The 16,043-nt window shown below is 38.9% G+C and overlaps 1 protein-coding gene across 1 annotated transcript; it reads left to right on the top strand.

Moving 5' to 3' along the window:
• Nucleotides 1-5,361: 5,361 nt before the first annotated feature.
• Nucleotides 5,362-15,961, top strand: tuba8l2 (tubulin, alpha 8 like 2). Its single transcript, XM_067403724.1, has 4 exons — nucleotides 5,362-5,521; nucleotides 10,391-10,613; nucleotides 13,907-14,055; nucleotides 14,926-15,961. The coding sequence occupies exons 1-4, from the start codon at nucleotides 5,519-5,521 to the stop codon at nucleotides 15,898-15,900; spliced, it is 1,350 nt and encodes a 449-aa protein (XP_067259825.1). The 5' UTR covers nucleotides 5,362-5,518; the 3' UTR covers nucleotides 15,901-15,961.
• The last annotated feature ends 82 nt before the right edge of the window (nucleotides 15,962-16,043 follow it).

The following is a 16,043-nucleotide window of genomic DNA, read 5'->3' as shown; positions in this document are numbered from 1 at the left end:
CACAGTAGCTATATTGCCTAGTATTTTTATGTATTATTTACATTCTACATTATGTATTATCTATGCAATGATGTATCAAATTTAAAAGTTACATTATATTAGGTATGTTTTTTTTGCATCCCATAAAGTTCCCAATTACATTTCAAAATAATGACAGTGTAAACTTATCGTGGCAATTAATTTATTAAAATGTATTATAGTATTATTATATACTGTGAAATTATTATTTAATCAACATTAAAAGCCCGTTGAACTAATAGAATCACTCAGGGTCCTAAAGGAGACCCGATTCCTGTGGGGGACTCGATTTCTCATGAAACCGGAGCATTGCTTTAATAGTACCTCAGGGATGACGTATTTTTGTAGGCCAACCCGGAAGTGAGCGGCACACGGGTTCCCTCAATCGAAAGCCTATGCATTTTTTCCCATAGACTTTTGGAAAATTGCAAAAAAATAAGCTCTTTGTTTAACAAAGGGTTATGACACTTACATGTTTTGTCTATCAAGATGATCTTTACAAGTTAATACATTTTGAAGCCTAAATAAAGTCGTCAGATATAAAAAGCTAACAGTAGGCTATAAATGGACTACAACACCCCATGGCCGCGGATCAACGTCACCACCACCAAACTTCCTCAAACTTTATTTAGAAAACTACTTTATTTAAAAACATGCTTGCTGATGATGATCTGCACTGTGTATGAATACTTATCCACTTTTTCATGAGAAATACTGTCCAAATGTCCTGTTTATCATGATGACGTCTAAAGTCCACGCCAAAGGAAGTAGTCCCTTTTAGCAACTTGTTAGCAACCGCCATTTTTAAGACACAATAAAGGTTTTAAAAAATCACAAGCGGGTTATAACTGGTGTGTTTTATGTCATAGATCAAAACGTGCACATTTTTAGAGGCTTTATTTACCACTGACCTTATTTCAGGCGATTTAGACTTTACACGAAGAGGAGAAACTATGAAACCAACTGCAATTGACCAAGGAAAATGCATTTAATCATTCTTTTAACTAAATATATAAAGCTACATTGTGATAAGATGCTTATTCTAATTATTGTTATCGCTTATTAAATTATTTCATCATCATTTTGGAAAATGAGAGCACCCATAGCTTCGCCACTGCACACAAACAATGGTGCAATGAAAAATCACATTGGCCTAATTTAGTGGTGTATTAAACATTTTATTTAGAAGGTGAAAATACATAAGTTTAATGCGGGTAAAAATGAAGAACAGTCTTTCTGTGCAAAATACAATGAAATTTGGAAACTTTGCACACATGCGCTGCCAGCACTGCCATCTTGCTAATGACATGCTTACAAATAAACCTCACCAGACATCCCTATGAACAAAACATCTGAAAGGATTAGTTCACTTTCTAATTAAAATTTCCTGATAATTTACTCACCATCATGGCATCCAAGATGTTCATGTCCTTCTTGCTTCAGTCGAAAAGAAATTAAGGTTTTTGATGAAAACATTCCAGGATTTTTCTCCTTATAGTGGACTTCAATGGAGCCCAAACAGTTGAAGGTCAAAATGACAGTTTACAGCGATCCAAGGCAAGGAATAAGTGTCTTATCTAGAGAAACCATTGCTCATTTTCTAAAAAATGTAAAATTTTATACGTTTTAACCATAAATGCTCATCTTGAACTAGCTCTCTTCTTCTTCTCTATTAGAATTCCAGCAGTGTAGACACTGATAAGTGTATTACTGCCCTCCTTAGGTCAAAGTTTGAACTAAATTGTCATATACAATTCAAACTTTGACCTGTGGAGGGCAGTAATACACTTAGCAGTGTCTACACTGCTGGAATTCCAACAGAGAAGAAGAGAGCTTGTTCAAGATGAGCATTTATTTATTTATTTTTAAGAAAATGAGCGATAGTTTCTCTAGATAAGACCCTTATTCCTCGTCTGGGATTGTGTAGAACGCTTTGAAGCTGCAATGAAACTAATTTTGACCTTCAACCGTTTGGGCTCCAGTGAAGTCCACTATAAGGAGAAAAATCCTGGAATGTTTTCATCAAAAACCTTAATTTCTTTTCGAATGAAGAAAGAAAGACATGAACATCTTGGATGACATGAGGGTGAGTAAATTATCAGGAAATTTTAATTTGAGAGTGAACTAATCCTTGAATGACACACAGGTGGTGTAGGAATTTGTATTGACCACCAGATGGCGAAGTAGAGCACTGTGCCAAAAGCTTCGAAGCACAAATGTGGTTTGTTTTAAAAGCTTCATTGCTTCATTGTTGCCTCGATCGGCACATCCCTAATAAATCCTGGAGGGGCAGTTTAGTTTTGAGCATAAACAAACACAAGAACTAGGGTAAAGGTGAAGACCAAAAGGAATGACATAATTTAGATAAGTTAAAGAAATAAAATATTCTATGAAATACAGGCTACAACCAGAACCAAATTAACCACATGAAAGACGGTATATATATATATATATACACACCAGAATACATATATTGTAGCACTGCAGCCCGTTGGTAATAGGCTAGTTGTGGTTTGCACCAGCAGTTACAGGGTTAATGCTAAAAGTGCTGCGTCGCTGCTGTGCTCAGCGTTTGTCACGTTAGAGATCAGCTGAAGTTAGCCGTAGGCCAAACTGTCTGAAACAGCCAGAATCTGCAGTTTATTTATCCCAATGCTCACACTTTTATAGCATTAAAATGTTTTTGTTTTCGTGCTTAAAACGTGTTAACTTGAGGGAGGACATCGGCGAACCGAAGCGGTTTCCACTAGTTCAAAATTACTGCTAGTATAGACCCTTTTCACATTTCCGGGTTTCTCAGAGGCGGAAGTCGTCATAGTTGGGTAAAGAGAGAATACATGAAATATATATTTTTTGTGTTTCCATTTGCTCAAATAGCAAAATAAATCTTCACTAGTGTTTTCACAACTTTCATAAATAGGAAAAAAATAGAAAGCGATTGATAACGGCAGTCAGAAGAGAGAAAGACGTCATTAACTGTCACTCCCATAGCTGCTGTATTAGAAACACCCTCACAGCACCGTTAACTAAGTTTTTGTATTTTGATGCAAAGGTAATATAAGTATATTGTCATAAATATGTTTTTTTTTTAAATTGCAGGATTTACGATATTGATGACCGTTAAAACGCGTCATCACAGTCCGTGAAAAGGGTCCGTTAACTTCACATTTAGTTAACAAAACGAAACCATGCATATTTAAATGCTAGTGAATGAAAGGACACGATCCAATCGCATGCCTCGAGCTGATGACGTACTTCGAGAGAGGCGTGGTCACGCACCGGTTTCTTGACTACACCCTGAATTCAAAACAGTGCCATAATTTGAAAACAAACAAAAAAGTGAAGCGCAAAGGGAAAACGGTATAGAGAGCTCACACTTGACTGAAACGCAGAATAAAAGGAGGATGCAAATGAATTAGTAGGTATGGCCATGGAAAACATGTTGCAAAATGTAGATAAATAGGAACAAATTTCTTAAAGGCATAGTTCACCCAAAAAATGAAAACTCTGTCGTCATTTACTCACCCTCAAGTTGTTCCAAACATATATAAATTTCTTTGTTCTGCTGTACACAAAAGATGATATTTGGAAGAATGTTTGTAACCAAGCAGATCTCGCCCCCCCATTGACGACCATGGTAGGGGAAAATATGAAGGAGGGTGGGGGGGGGGGATCTGCTTGGTTACCAACATTCTTCCAAATATCTTCCTAGTAAATGATAATTTCCATTTTTGAAAATATGAAAATAATGTCATTAATTACTCACCCTCATGTCGTTCTACACCCATAAGGCCTTCATTCATCTTCTGAACACAAATTAACATATTTTTGATGAAATCCGATGGCTCAGTGAGGCCTGCATAGCCAGCAAATTTCCTCTCTCAAGATCCATAAAGGTACTAAAAACATACTTAAATCAGTTCATGTGAGTGGTTCAATATTAATATTATAAAGCGACGAGAATACGTTTGTGCGCCAAAAAACAAAATAACAACTTTTTAACAATATAGTGATGAGCCAATTTCAAAACACTGCTTCGGAGCTTTACAAATCGAATCAGTGACTCGGAGCGCCAAAGTCACGTGATTTCAGCAGTTTAGCCGTTTGATAGGAGATCTGAGTCACTGATTCGATTCGTAAAGCTCTGAAGCAGTGTTTTGAAATCGGCCCATCACTAGATATTGTAGAAAAGTCGTTATTTGGGGTTTTTTGGTGCACAAAAAGTATTCTCATTGCTTTATTATATTAAGGTAGAACTACTGTAGTCACCTGAACTGATTTAAATATGTTTTTAGTACCTTTAAGGATCTTGAGAGGACGTACTATTGCTGTGAATGCAGGCCTCACTGAGCCATCAGATTTAATCAGAATATCTTAATTTGTGTTCCGAAGATGAATGAAGGTCTTACGGATGTAGAACGGCATGAGGGTGAGTAATTAATGACATTATTTTCATTTTTGGGTGAACTAACCCTTTAAGCTTCTTTTACAGCTGCTATTGATTTTTGCAATTAATTATATCTTTATTTTTTGCTCCATTTTATTATTATTTTGTGTTTATTTTTGTTTGCAAACATATTTGTTTCTCTCTCGATATACTTAATTTTTCTTTTGGAGTTATTTACTTTTTGTTTGCATACTTAATTTTTTTTTTTTAATTCTTTATTTTTGTTTGCATTTTTATTTTAATTTACAAAATTTGTTTTGAAATGACACGTTGCATGGATTTAACTCCTTATTGCACCAGCAGTTACGGGGTTAATCAAATGCCGCTCACTACAGCAAGCCCCGCCTCTCTGGACCTAATGGGTGGAGCTTTTCTAATCCAGTTCCACCTCTGTGGACTTAATGGCTGGAGTTATCTTTAGCGATAAGGTTATAATAGGATTACAGGTGTGGTTGGACCGTCTAGTTTAACCCAGAGTTTTTCGACGGCTCTGGTTTAACTCATTACTTCCACGGAGGGGGGGATGGACGTCAAGCTCCGCCCAGTGGCTCTGCAGTGAGCCGCCTTAGGGAATTCAGGAAGTGTCGTATGTGAAAATATTAGAGCTGCGTAGTCTGCTGTGAATCTTGTTGTTCTGCTTTCTGCATTAAAGCTTTTAAAGAAAAGCTCCTCTGTTTGTCTTTCTTAAGACATTAAAATACCTTGATGTTGTTAGGTTGATTCAGTATATAAAATGTATGAGTTGACTTGAAAAAGCAAAAAAATAAATTGTAGAAAATATGTAGCTTAATAGACAAAATGTATCACATTATTTACCCTTATTTTTTTCATAAAACAGTGATGTTTTGCATGCGTTTTATGTATGTTGCGTCTAAATATATTGCTTCACAGTTTCATAGGAGTGTCAGGTTGCCCCTCCTCTTTGCTGTAGTATAAAATCAAACTCCTGTCAATGAGCCAGAGACTGTCTCACTCATACCACATTGTAGGTACGCAGTGAGAGACAAGTGTTCTTCAATTTCCCGGCGAAATCTAAAACAAATCCAAAGCAAAATGGTGAGTAGAACATTATTTTTAATAGTCAAATCTACTGTGTTAAAGTTTATTCGCCTGTTAGTAAACATATTAAGCAGTCATGCGTTTATATTATACGCAAAATTGCAATATGCATGTGAGAATATAGCAACCAGTGAGTCGAAAAGATAAATATATCGTCACTTCCTGATGTACTGGCGTTAAATATCACTGTAAGTTGACGCAGTGGGAGAAGCCACTAACGTTATATATAATATAACAGTTAGGCCTATAATATATTACTCCTCAAAGCGCGCGCAGACTAAATGCGGCCATTTTATATTTCTTTCTCATGCGGATGCCACTGTTTGGCCAAGTAAGACAGTTCTGAAAGGTAATGATACCAAAACACGACAGACTTTGCTCCGGCATTTCAGAATATAACCAAACCAGCATTTCAGATGCTGCGCAACGAGTCGGTCCGCGCGCTGGTTGGTCCAGTTATGCCGTCCCATCTCAAAGTCACGTGTCTTTTTTTGGTGCGCATCAAATAATTTATTCGGAAAATGTGTTTCCATCGTAGTTTATGCGTATGTTTTCTTTGCTAATAAAACATTTCTGACTCGGTTAAGCGCGTAGGATTTTTATACGCATTTTTTAAGAATGTATGCGCATCTTGGCGTTTCCATCCAACGTTTTTAATGCGACATCCCAAAGTGCGCATGGTGCATGGAAACAGCTAACGTTAGCCTACTAAGCTAAGGATATACGCATAGCATACGCTTGATCTGCTTTAATAACTCAGTATTTTGAAGTTTAATAATACATTAACACAAAATAACGAGAATTGAAAATAAGTTTAACTATGACTCATAAATTATAATTACATATAAGCAAAATAAGGTGCGTACCATTTGATTTTTTTTTATTTTTTTAAATAAAGATTTATAAGACATACAAACTGCTAGAGGTAATAAGCATTTATACAACCATAATTTTGATTGTTTGTGACAACTAGCCTCATTCTCCCATTTTACTGCGTTTCTTTAAAAAGTAAGAACTGAAATTGTGGCGTAATTGTTCATTTTTATTTTTATAGCTATTTGACCATACTTTACCACTAACGTTACTTCATATTTCCAGTATTATAAAAACTACTGAGAGATTTATGCCTTAGGCGCTTAAGTGTGATTATGGGTGTGTATTTGATTTTACTGTGGCTCCCTGCCTCAGTATGTCCCATGATCCAGAAAAAGACACAAAGATGTTCATGCTGATTGCAAATATGCATAATAATAATAATAATAAGAGTTAAGTACATCTCAGAAAGAGACCTGAGTAATAATGGTTGAAGGGGGTTGTTTGATATGACTGTAAGAGTGTATGCTGATTCATAGTTTGTGAATGTTCTAGAATCTCAAGCTTTGGTTAATTGTGTGAAATAATGTGTGCCAATGCTCATTTGTAATAAACCTACGTACATTGCAAAATGGATTGTAGTGCCAACACGCCCCCGGTTTACAACCAATGGAGTGTTGTAGATCTCCAAGCCTGTTTTACATGGAAAATATATCCGAATCGTGTGTGTAGGAGTTTGTTTGTGCTGAATTCCAAGAACAAATGGTTCCCACATTCTAAAGGACACCGTCACACTCCTGAGGCCGTTGTGTTTTTCGTCTTTTGGTGCTTTGGACACCAGCAAAACCTTTCACAACATTTCACAAGATTTCTGACTGTTGCCTCTAAAGCATGTTTGCGATGTGAAATTGGTAGTTTATTTCTAATAGCTCTGAAAAAGCATTTCTATTCTTTCCTTTACAAATCATGTGGTGAGGTCGGTTGCCTCCCAGTAAAGTTAACAATTAACAAACCTTAGTCTCTGTCATATCTCACCTTACACTTTGTAACCATAAGTCTTATTTGTTTTGTTTTTTTGCAATCATTACACAGAATAAGGTTAAAGGTGAAGTCAAATATAAAATTCACTTAAATGAACAAGTGAATTTGTGCATTTAAAATATATTTTAGGCTAATTATTGCCTTCTTAACATGTATTTAGAAAGTAAATACTGAGACTAAATAGGGTCAATTTTGATGGAATGAGGATTCGTGCACATTATTTTAAAGAGAGAACTTTTTTTTTTTCTTCTTTTGTAATCTTTCGTCAAAATGAAATAACGCTCCACCCTATGAAATAATTTTATTTATTTTTTTCCTAACAACTTGGCCATGTCGACTATTATGTTAACAAATAGCCAAACAGCTTTTAGGTAGTTTCCAATGCTGAAGGTCAAGGAATTGGAAAAATAATAATTGTCTCCAAACTATTTTTTATGGAAACTTGTTTCCACCACTGAATTAAAAAAAAAAAAAAAGTTAATTGCGACTTTACATCTCACAATTCTGACTTTTTTTTTCTCAATTGCATGACAAACTCGCAATTGCGAGTTATAAAGTCAGAATTGTGAGATGTAAACTCACAATTCTGAAAAAGTCAGAATTGTACGATACAAACTCGCAATTGCGAGGAAAAAAGTCTGAATTGCGAGAAGTCAGAAGATATATAAAGTCACAGTTGCGAGGAAAAAAGTTTATATCTCAATTCTGACTTTAGTTCTCATAATTTAGACTTTATATCACGCAATTCTGAGAAAAAAGTCAGAATTGCGAGATTAAAAGTCGCAATTATCTTTTATCTTTTTTTTTTTTCTGTGGCCATACATCACAATTTCCCCGTATAAACTGAGAGACTAAGAAATTTATGAGACCGAATTTGCAGAAGTGAAAAAGAGAGAGAAAAAATGCAGAAGGATAACATATCACCTCCCTATGGGGTCAAAAGATGAGCAAAAAGGGTTCATGGGTTGGTGGTGGAGGTTTTGGAGGGGGGAGAATAGCTAGTGGGGAAAGATGACCTGTAACAACCCATAAATAAATTCTAACCTGGCTACCATGTCCAAATTAGGCAGTCCCATGTGCCTGTGTAATGTACCACCCCCCTCCCCACTGACTCACCAATAGGCAGAAAGGGACAGTGGGGTAAAAATAGTGACCCAACCCCAGGAGAATGAATGCAGAGGAAGAGTCATGCCGACAGAGGAGAAACAGTCTGGATATTTCTTCTCAGGCTGATGTAGGCCATCTCTCTGGAGCGCAGGCACAGATTTAGGGACTGAATCATTACATAGCGCTTTTACTGCAACCACGTGACACTCATTTTTGCACCGGTGTCTTCAAAATGTGAATGCTTAATGGCAACACCTACATTTATGCCTTTGGCAGACACTTTTATCCCTGCAATTTGCATTTTATAAGTCCATGCATTCCCTGGGAATCCTTGTATTTACTGCCACTTTGATTAATAAAAGTGTTAAAATAAATAAACTGCCCCCACATTTTTGGATAGTACTAGTTCAGCACATTCCGCTGTCTCATGAATGTATTGTAATGTATGGTCAGAGAAAACCAGAACACAACTCTTTTCATAATCAATTGTTTTGTTTTTTTCCATCATTGATTTTCAGCACTCTTTCAACCTCCATTTTAGGACACATACTGTAAATTCCACATTAGGGTGCAGCTTGCTCTGTTGTCAGATACAAACGTGTTGGGGCTGTTGTCGACACCTCAAGCCTTTTCATGCTTCAGACTTGCTAGGGTGTGTGAGAGGAGCGAGGAAATGTTTGTGGAAGGTTTTTCTTGTGTGTGTGTGAAGAGAAAATAACGGCCATGAGGGTTAGTAGGCCTGTCTGCCATATGTGGCAAGTGTCGCATCGTAAACAGTTCCCAGGTCGGGTCTTTCAGGGAACTCCCCTTCCAAACAAACAGAGGTGTTTAACATGCCATAGTATGAATTCAAGGCTGGCTGTAGATTTTATCTCCGGGTTGTCATCTAGATAAACACAAACCCATGACTGGCGACAAACATGTCTGTGGGCTTTGAGTGATCCGGCCAGTATTTTTGTTCTGTCCTGACTCCTGTCAGCTGCAGGTGTCAGTCATCTGTGACCGACATTGTGTAATAAACCTACCTCCCACTGTTAAGAGCCTTATTTGCTTATTTTGCTTCTGCCCCCTGGTGGGCAAAACAAAAGTCTGAAAAGCAGCTAAACAGATAAACATTTACCAGAAAAGACAGAAAAGAGTATACATGACTGATTTTACGGAAGCTTGTTTCCGCCACTGAATAATAAAAAAACGTTAATTGCGAAATCTGAAAAATTCAGAATTGCAAGATATAAACTCGCAATTGCGAGAAAAGCCAGAATTGCAAGTTTAAATCTCGCGATTCTGACTTTTTCTTAGATTTGCGAGTCTATATCTCTTAATTCTGATTTTATTTCTCACTATTGGGAGTTTATATCTCACAATTCTAACTTTATTTTTCACAATTGCGAGTTTATATAACACAATTCTGACACTATAACTCGCAATTCTGACTTTATTTCTCACAATTGCTAGTTTTTTTTTCTCACAATTCTGACTATAACTCTCAATTGCGACTTTATATCACGCAAATCTGAGAAATTCAGAATTGCAAGATATAAACTCAATAATAAACTAAATTGCAAGTTTAAATCTCACAATTCGAACTTTTTCTCGCTATTGCGAGTTTATATCTTGCAATTCTGACATTATAATTTGCAATTCTGAGAAAAAAAAGGAATTGCGAGATAAAAAGTTGCAATTATCTTTCAAATTGTTTTTTTCTGTAGCAGAAACAAGCTTTCATATGATTTCAATTTTCATATTGGGTTTGGAAATTATTTTTGATTTCATATTGACCGTTAAATGCCCCATCAAGGTTGGTAGTTAACATATTAGGTGACAATACTTTTATTCCTCCTAAACTTATGTTTGCAATGCCATGCAGCATTACTCAGTTACTAATAATCTGTTTCCTCTCCACAGCGTGAATGTATCTCTGTCCACGTTGGCCAGGCTGGCGTCCAGATGGGCAACACCTGTTGGGAGCTGTACTGTCTGGAACATGGTATCCAGCCCGATGGCCAGATGCCCTGCCACAAACCAGTGGGTGGCCATGATGACTCGTTCACCACCTTCTTCAGTGATACTGGAGCTGGCAAATACGTACCACGTGCCATCTTTGTAGACCTTGAACCAACGGTCATTGGTAAATATCGTCATGGTGCTACATTTAAGGCAACAAGCCATAAAAGGTCATGTATTTGTCATTTTACCATGTTTAGCTTAACACTGAGTAAAATCATTGTAAAGCCAAGCAGCACTTTGCATTTATAATAGAAATAAAAAGGGACAGCACACTGCTTTAATGCTTTCACAACATTTATTAATAATAAACCATTTTCAACCATTTCAGTCTTCATTGGGCAGGGAAAATGTTGCATTTATAAGTAGCTAGCAGTGTTCAATCGATAATTACATATATTATCACAATAAACAATCATTTTGCAAACTGATTGCAAATTAAAAACCATTTTATTTACAGAGGGATGGGGGTCAAGATCCTTGTTATTTTAATATCATTTATATACTATTAAAATGTTAATATTTTGAAATTAAAAATATATTTTAGTTTTTCATTTTAATGTTAAAGTTTTAGTAATTTTGCTAAACAGATACTGAGTAGAGCGGTCCAGTATAATAAAATAATATTATTAATTAATAATATAAATTCAATGTAATTGTTTTGTTTTTGTTATTAATATAAAAAAAGTACATAATTTATTATTATTATTATTATTAGTCACAATATTCCAAAAATGAAGATGAAGGCAGGTTAATAAAAACAGCAAGGTTTATTTAAACACGAAGCTAACACTTGAGATAGCATGCCACTAAAACACAAACAATACTGAACAAATGAAGAGTGCACAAGGAGGAACTTAAATACACAATGGTGATGAACTAAATAACGAACAGCTGTGATGATTGAGTTAGTGTCCATGGAAACAGATGAGTGGTGGGAAACTAAACTAAACAGGGAAACATATGACTGAATATAAACAAAGTCTATGTAAATGAATTTAACAGAACATAACTGTGACAGTGCGCCCCCTCTCAGAAGGCGTAAGAGATGAAACGAGGTAGGCAAAGGTGGAGGCTTTGGAGGCGAACGAGGAGCAGGCGAAGGGCTGGAAGAGGGCAGACAAACAGGCAGGAGAGACCAGGGTGGCAATGATGGAAGGAGTGGCCAGGTGGTGGTGACCCAGAGCACAGCCAGAATGAAAGCCCACGGCGGAGTCGATTGAGGGAGAAGCCATGATGGTGACTTAACAGACGACAACCAACAGAGATGAGCCGTTAGAAGTGGAGCCCAGGGAGACGGAGAGCCGAAGGGTGACACCGCAGGCTCTGAAGACCAAGGCGATGGTGCAGCGACGGGTGCTCGAGGTGGAGCCAGAGTGCACGAGGACTGAGGTGGAGCCGGTGTGACAGAGGCCGAGCTAGAGGGAAAGAGGCTGAAACTGTAGGGGTGGAGAGATGGAGTGTAGCGGAAGGCTCGTAAGTCGGAGGTTGAAGCAAAGTGATGACTGGCCAAGGAGGAGCCGGTGGGACGAGGGAACTCGGTGGAGTCGCAGGGGCGAGGGTATCTGGTGGAGCAGAGGGTGGGAGGAGCCAAGGCGAAGCCGACGGGCTGAGGTGGTGCGAATGGATCAGAGGCGGAGCCACAAGATCCTCTCGCTAGGGTGAGGCTGGTGGTTGCACGGCCTGAGGCTTCACATTGCAGCAAGGCTTTTCCGGGGAGTACGAAGGGCTGCAGGCATCCAGTGAGGTGGGGCTGGAGGACTGGCTGAGCTTTGAGGTGAAGGTGAAAGAGGTAAGCTTGACATGATCAATAAGGGTAATTCCCCTCCCACAGTTCAATGAAACCGTCTCAGTGCTGTCTTGAAACAGCAATGACGAACAACAGACAAATGATTCAGGGTGGGTAGACCCTCTCCAGACATCTGATGATGGCCTCCCTCCAACTCAGTCCTTTGGGGCCTGGGAGGTCTACTGGTACCCCTTTTCCACCAAGGCAGTTTAAGTGCTGGTTCAGAGCCAGAGCTTAGTCTCTTTGTCTTTTGACACCCAAAGCACCAGCTCTGAAGCAGGAAAAGTGGTTCGTAAGTAGCACCAAAAGAACCGTTTGCATCAGGGACTGGGAGCGGGGTTACCATGACCAACAAGATGAACAGAAGCTTGTTGTGACAGCCATTTTTGAAATAGCAGCTAATCAAGCTACAGCTCGATTGTAATCTCTGTCTATACATATTATGGTGAGCTGCACAAATGCCTTGGATTCGCCGTGTTTGGATGACGATATAGGTTCGCAAAGCAATGAGCATCAATAGTAACACAACGTCTGCCATTGTTGATGGAAGGCTTGTTCGAAATGCATCAGAGCTGCGTGGACCGATCGACATGTGACATCGAAGTGCTGCAGGAGCGTTTGGAGAGCATGCAACTCCTTGTGCTTTTGGCTCTCTCACGGTGTTTTGGTGTCATGGTCCGATTGGTCTGCGAGAAGCCGATGCCTGTCGAACAAACCTAGTGTGTTTGGCGCTGCCGCGCTAGCATGACCGTGACATTAGACCTGGCTTTGTGCTGGCTCTCTAGCCCGTGGAAAGGCAAACCGATTCTTAGAAGGCTTGTCAGTCGAACCATCTTTGAATTGGCAATAGCACTGGCTCTAAACTAGCATCTGGTTCATGCTGGTGGAAAAGGGGTATGTGTGGTGATAATTGGCCACAATCCAGAAGAGAGACTTTTAAATCTCGTCGTCATAGGAGGAATTGACGGCAAGACTGCAAAACCGCAGTAAATAGTCCATAAAGCTCAGGCCACTCTGTGCCAATGCAGTGATCTGAGCTGCAAAACCCATTACTTGGTCCAGTATTCTGTCACAGATAGTCCAAAGACAATAACAAGTTTTAACAAGGTTTAAGGTTTAACAAGGTTAAACAATAACAAGGTTTATTTAAACAAGAAGCTAACACTTGAGACAGCATGCCACTAAAACACAAACAATACTGAACAAATGAAGAGTACACAAGGAGAAACTTAAAATACACAATGGTGATGAACTTAATGACGAACAGCTGTGATGGAGTCAGTGTCCATGGAAACCGATGAGTGGCTGGAAACATGTGACTGAAGATAAACAAACTAAAAGTTTTTGAAAATGAATTTAACAGAGCATAACTGTGATGGTATTATTTTGTCATAAAATTATAATTTAATTAAATCTAAATTATTAATATTATAATAGCATAACCATGGATGAATCTAGTATGTATCACTGATAATTAAATGTTACTTTTTTTTTTTCTCAGAAGGATAGAGGTCAGGAACAGTGTTATTTTAGTATTAGTATTTATATGCTATTATAGTATTAATATTTTTAATCTTTTATTTATTTATTTTTTGCTCTAACTATGTATGGTACTGTTATTCTTTCAGACGAGGTCCGCACAGGAACCTATCGCCAACTGTTTCATCCTGAGCAGCTCATCTCAGGCAAAGAGGATGCAGCGAATAACTATGCCCGTGGGCACTACACCATTGGCAAGGAGATCATTGACTCGGTGCTGGACCGCATACGCAAACTGGTAATGTGAAAAAATAGTGTTACATTTACTTAAAAACAGGGCTTGACATTAACACCCGCTAAATGCGGGTGGATTTTAGCAGTGGCATGCAGTCACTCCTACTAGCCACTTTAGCGGGTTGAATTTTTTATATATAATATATGCATTTTTAAATTGTAGTCTTTTAAAAAGGCATCTGAAATAATAAACTAAGTGCAATGTAGTGTTGTCAAAAATACAGATTTTTTTGCTACATATTGATACTGAAATACCTGAATAGATACACGATAACAGCTGCGCTTTCCGACAGTGCGTTGACACACAAACCCGTCTCCCCTCACTCACTCGTTCCATTTGCTCTGGATGAATATTGTCGCTGTTACAGGGTTTGAATTTCGGCGTGGGATTGTGTGAATTGCGCATAATTTTACACATTCCCTCAGATTTTGTGCCTAAACTGCGGCATATAAAAATGCCTCTCAATGCTAAACTGAGTTCTTTTTTACTGCTTATTGCACAATCAAATGCACACAAAATAATGTCAAAATGGCGGTCTTGGTGTGTATTCATGTAAACATAGTCAGTTATGTTTTAAGTGAATGTAAACAGCTGAGAAATAAAACGCATGTGTAACAGTTTAAAGGATCCGTGCGTCAGGTCTTAAAGTGACAGCAGATTATGAGATAATATTAAAAATGTCTATATGGCAGTTTTTCCCCCATGGTATTCATGTCAAAATTGTGGCCAGTGAAAATGCTGAGTGTCTAGTAACTTTGGAAAACCTCTAACCACAGTGGCTTGTTAGCAAAAAAGTTAATGTCAAGCCCTGCTTACAAATGAGATCAAAATAACAGAAACTAAAATGCAACTTCCCTCCCTTCTTCCACACAGGCTGATCAGTGCACAGGGCTGCAAGGTTTCCTGGTCTTCCACAGTTTCGGTGGAGGCACAGGCTCAGGTTTCACCTCCCTTCTGATGGAGCGTCTCTCAGTTGACTTCGGAAAGAAGTCCAAGCTAGAGTTTGCCATTTACCCAGCACCCCAGGTGTCTACGGCTGTGGTGGAGCCATACAACTCCATCCTGACCACCCACACCACCCTCGAGCACTCCGACTGTGCCTTCATGGTGGACAACGAGGCCATCTATGATATCTGCAGGAGGAACCTGGATATAGAGCGCCCGTCGTACACCAACCTCAACCGGCTCATCAGTCAGATTGTTTCCTCCATCACCGCCTCTCTGCGCTTCGACGGCGCCTTGAACGTCGACCTCACGGAGTTCCAGACCAATTTGGTCCCCTACCCTCGTATCCACTTCCCGCTCGCCACCTATGCTCCGGTAATCTCCGCCGAGAAGGCCTACCATGAGCAGCTCTCTGTGGCTGAGATCACCAACTCGTGTTTCGAGCCCTGCAACCAGATGGTGAAGTGCGATCCACGCCATGGAAAATACATGGCCTGCTGTTTGCTGTACAGGGGAGACGTGGTTCCAAAAGACGTCAACGTGGCCATCGCCGCCATCAAGACCAAGAGAAGCATCCAGTTTGTGGACTGGTGTCCCACTGGCTTCAAGGTGGGCATCAACTACCAGCCCCCAACTGTGGTTCCTGGTGGAGATTTAGCCAAAGTGCAAAGAGCAGTGTGCATGCTTAGCAACACCACTGCCATTGCCGAAGCTTGGGCTCGTCTGGACCACAAATTTGATCTGATGTATGCCAAGAGAGCCTTTGTGCACTGGTATGTGGGCGAGGGAATGGAAGAGGGAGAGTTTTCTGAGGCCAGAGAAGATATGGCGGCTCTGGAGAAGGACTACGAAGAAGTGGGCATTGATTCATTCGAGGAAGATGAGGAGGGTGAAGAGTACTAAAATGTAAAAGTGTTGTTTATTTTTCTACCAGAAAAATTAAATAAAATCTAGCTTAAATGATGTTGTTGTTGTTGTGTCTTCTTTTAATAATTTGGTGACATTGTCAAATACAGGCAATTCCTTCCAATATAGAAAAGATTTTG

This window comes from Chanodichthys erythropterus, chromosome 12, assembly GCF_024489055.1.
Source record: "Chanodichthys erythropterus isolate Z2021 chromosome 12, ASM2448905v1, whole genome shotgun sequence".
NCBI lineage: Eukaryota > Metazoa > Chordata > Actinopteri > Cypriniformes > Xenocyprididae > Chanodichthys > Chanodichthys erythropterus.
Note: the sequence above shows the minus strand (reverse complement) of the source record. Positions and strands in the feature narration are given on the sequence as shown.